The 4,163-nt window shown below is 37.4% G+C and overlaps 1 protein-coding gene across 1 annotated transcript; it reads left to right on the top strand.

Annotated features, from left to right (window-relative positions):
* Positions 1-1,973: 1,973 nt before the first annotated feature.
* On the top strand, positions 1,974-4,163 carry LOC114375327 (3-ketoacyl-CoA synthase 12-like). The gene has a single exon (XM_028333103.1). It carries the CDS (start codon positions 2,268-2,270, stop codon positions 3,687-3,689), a length of 1,422 nt encoding a protein of 473 aa, XP_028188904.1. The 5' UTR covers positions 1,974-2,267; the 3' UTR covers positions 3,690-4,163.

Here is a 4,163-nt window from a genome sequence, read left to right as displayed (position 1 = left end):
CCTTGGGTAAGTGTTTGACTTGGTGTATGCAACTCCACCTACTTCGCTGGAGATTGTTCTAGCAACATAATACTTGTGAGCCCAGAAAAATATCACAGCGCACCGAGTCAAAATTATTGGGCCGGAACATTGTGCTAGTAGAAATTGTGGTCGTGTCTGTTGGATGTGGGTCATAAGTCATAACATATTTGCAATAAACTACTTATTGTTACTTCCAGCACTTTCACTGTTACTTCTTGCACTTCTATTGCCGAGAGTGTACGAAGTTTTACCCTAAACTACTAGGCCTCTATTTCTTTTACTAGAGTTGTTTTCGATCATCTTCTGCCCGTTGACTTCAACGGTAGAACCATAAACTTCTTCGGGTAATAACTGTTTTGTTCAGGAAAGACGGAAATAAAACTTTGAAAGCTCTATTTGTTTTCTTTAGCTTGCTTGGCCTTCCGTTGACTCTATGCAAAAAACTACTTAAGCTTATCCATGCATTAAATTGTTGTAGTGTCAGATAAGGTATGCATCGAGGTATTAAGTGCTGACTTGATTTAGTTAGCTAGGCAACTATTGACCAAGTCTTGATCGAGTTGTGAAGATATACTTTAGGATAAAAAAAGGTGTTTAGAAATGAAAGTTGTGAAGATTGTTGCACAAAGTTCCCCATGGTGGTTACCAAAATTTATTAGCAATTGGTTTCCAATGTCTTACGGGTTGATTGTGCTTGTACTAGCTTTCCTAGAGGTTTCTAATTTCTATGCCTTAATAATATTTTCATTAAATAAAAACATTTGTCTGTTAGGCAGCAAAATTTTAGAAACAAGTCGATAGAAAGTTTATCTATAAATAGTAGTATATATAATGTTGTAGGGGGTTGGATATTTTACTTCAAGAGGCAAATCAATCAAGCCTTAGCCTATTATACATGAATACGCCGCTCATGTAGAATCTTGGACACATTGAGATTTGAGAAGCCAGTGTGTGTGTATAACTACTCATTTAATTTAAGTTATTTTTTTCTTATTTCCTTTTCATTTTCAATTGAACATGCTTTTGCTTGTGGTCACCAGACTGCAACAAACGTATACACATCGAACAAAAAATGCATTGTAAACTTATCAACTTGTCGATCCAATTGAGGACTGAAGTGCAAGTCACACATCACCATATATGAACAGATATTCAAATCAAATTTTGAAATTGTCATGCATGTATTTGACTAGAGTTACTAATCTCCTGGTCGAGTTTAAACCGCAGTTATAACAAAAGGAACCATAATATAAAGCACGTCATAATTCTATTTTATTGATTGATAAACCAATGAATTTAATAATATATATACTAGTAAGTGAAAGTACAAGCAATGCTCACTTAGCTAAAAGAAAACCCCACCTGACCCCTCAATTATTGGTATAACTTGCACAGTATCACGTACATTAATTCTTGAATATCTTACACGTACAACAACACATACGTTCTTGAATTAAAAAGCCAACTAAATTTTAATAACAATAACGTGATTAGCACAGGAATAAAAAAAAGATGATAAAAAATTGAATGTAAAAGAAAAATGAAGTAATGGATGTCGTGGCTCCCCATTTCATTTTGAAAAGAAAGTTGGTCTCATATACTAAAAAATAGGGTAGAGAAGGTGAGTGTGTAATAACAACTCATTTCATTTCTGTGCTAATCACGGACGCGGTACGCTAGACATGATCTGTATAATGATTTTATGTGTGGAAGATTACTGTGTATTCTGTTCCACTATATCTACCATATTTCTTCTTCCTTAAATGTGGATAACTATATCGGCTAACCTACTTGCACTGGCTATTTCATTTTTTGTTTATAGAATTCCATAACTGCTGTAATTACAGCGTAAACTAGCTGGCCTTGTAATATAATAATAATATGTAGCCGGTTTGAAGAAATTAAAATGTTGATATAAAAGGTGTCCTATTCACACCAGAAAAACTCTTCCTAACACATGCTCATACTGTGACTAGTGCTTGCTTTGTTTCTTGTAATAAAGGTTGACACGAAAGTTTCCAAGACATAAGTTTGTTGGGGGTTGAGCTAGCTAGCCAGCTTTACACTAAACTAAACTTTTGAGTCTTAGGCCTCTCTCTACTCTTCACACGCCCCACTCATTCTCTCATTGCTCACTCTCAATCCCTTGTTATAAAGTTCTACACGTTTATTTCAATTTCAAACCCATCAAATTCTTTCTAACTCTTACGTCTATTTTCTCCCCTCTTCCTCTCTCTCTTTCTCTAATGGAGTTCCTCACTTTACTTTATGGTGCTATGGCATTGTACTTGTGTTTCCTGATCTGGAAACTGTTTGATCAGAGAAGGGACCAAGAGAGTTACATATTGGACTACCAACTTTACAAGCCAAGCGATGAAAGAAAGCTTGGAACTGAACTCTGTGGGAAGATCATAGGGAGGAACAAGCAATTGGGTCTGAACGAGTACAAGTTCCTCCTCAAGGCCATTGTCAACTCTGGCATTGGTGAGGAAACTTATGCCCCAAGAAACGTCATCGAGGGCCGAGAGACGAATCCAACATTGGATGATAGTGTCACAGAAATGGAGGAGTTTTTCCATGACAGCATTGCCAAACTCCTCGAAAGGTCAGGGATTTCCCCCTCACAGATCGATGTGCTTGTGGTGAATGTGTCCATGTTCGCTGTAGTTCCTTCCTTAACTTCAAGAATCATTAACCACTACAAGATGAGGGAGGACATAAAGGCTTACAACCTCACTGGGATGGGGTGCAGTGCTAGCCTCATTTCCTTGGACATCATAAGGAACATTTTCAAGTCACAAAAGAACAAGATTGCTCTTTTGGTGACTTCCGAGTCTCTAAGTCCAAACTGGTACAATGGCAACGACAGATCAATGATTCTCGCCAACTGTTTGTTCAGGACGGGTGGATGTGTCATTCTCTTGACAAACAAAAGGTCCTTGAAGCAAAGGGCCATGTTCAAGTTGAAGTGCTTGGTGAGGACTCATCATGGTGCTAAAGAAGATGCCTATAGTTGCTGCAATCAGAAGGAAGATGAGCAAGGCAATCTTGGGTTTTACCTTGCCAAGAATCTCCCCAAGGCAGCAACAAGGGCATTTGTTGAGAACCTAAGGATGTTGTCACCCAAGGTTTTGCCAACTAGGGAGCTTCTAAGGTTCATGATTGTGTCCCTCATAAAGAAACTGAGCCAAACTAGTTCCCTAAAGTCCTCAAGTGGTGGATCTAGCAAATCTAGTAAATCACCTTTAAACTTCAAGACTGGGGTAGAACATTTTTGTCTCCACACAGGAGGAAAGGCTGTGATAGATGGGATTGGAAAAAGCTTGGATCTTTGTGAGTATGATCTTGAGCCAGCAAGGATGACACTTCACCGTTTTGGTAACACTTCAGCAAGTAGCCTTTGGTATGTGCTAGGGTACATGGAGGCCAAGAAGAGGCTCAAGAAAGGTGACAGAGTACTGATGATAAGCTTTGGTGCTGGCTTTAAATGCAACAGCTGTTTGTGGGAGGTAATGAAGGATCTTGGGGATCATACAAATGTGTGGAGTTACTGCATTGATGACTACCCACCAGAGTCCTTGGCCAACCCTTTCATGGAGACCTTTGGTTGGATCAACAATGTCGAAGATGCAACCAACTTCAAACTTCCTGATTTGTTTCTCAAGTAAGGTTATATTGTTGTAGAGAAATTCTATATTATCTTCAGCAATTTAAGAGTTTTGATACAGTTTGTAAGAAATTTTTTTATGGTTTATCAAATTCATTATTCCAAAAAAAAAAACTGTATCAAAATCCTTAGATTTCTCTGGGTATTATAGCAATTCTTTATATTGTATCACATTTTATGAGAAAAAAAGAAAAAGAAAAAAAGAAAAGAAAGAAAGAAAGAAAAAAAAAAAAAGGGCAACTCCAAATTTTAAGGTCACCTAATTACAGGCATCAATATTTGTCACACCATATGCATCCGGATTAATTTTTCTGTAAACTATACTTATTATTGATGAACCCATCAAGGTTTCATTACCCAATAAGGTGTGCCGTTTGAATGAAGCCTGGCACGCTGTTAAAAGGGTATTATGGTTTCCTTTTCCTAGTTTTATTTGTTTCAATAGGATGTGATAATAACTTTTTTGTTTTACTTC

The sequence above is a fragment of the Glycine soja genome, chromosome 11 (assembly GCF_004193775.1).
Source record: "Glycine soja cultivar W05 chromosome 11, ASM419377v2, whole genome shotgun sequence".
NCBI lineage: Eukaryota > Viridiplantae > Streptophyta > Magnoliopsida > Fabales > Fabaceae > Glycine > Glycine soja.
The sequence above is the reverse complement of the archived record's forward strand: the minus strand, read 5'-3'. Positions and strand labels throughout refer to the sequence as shown.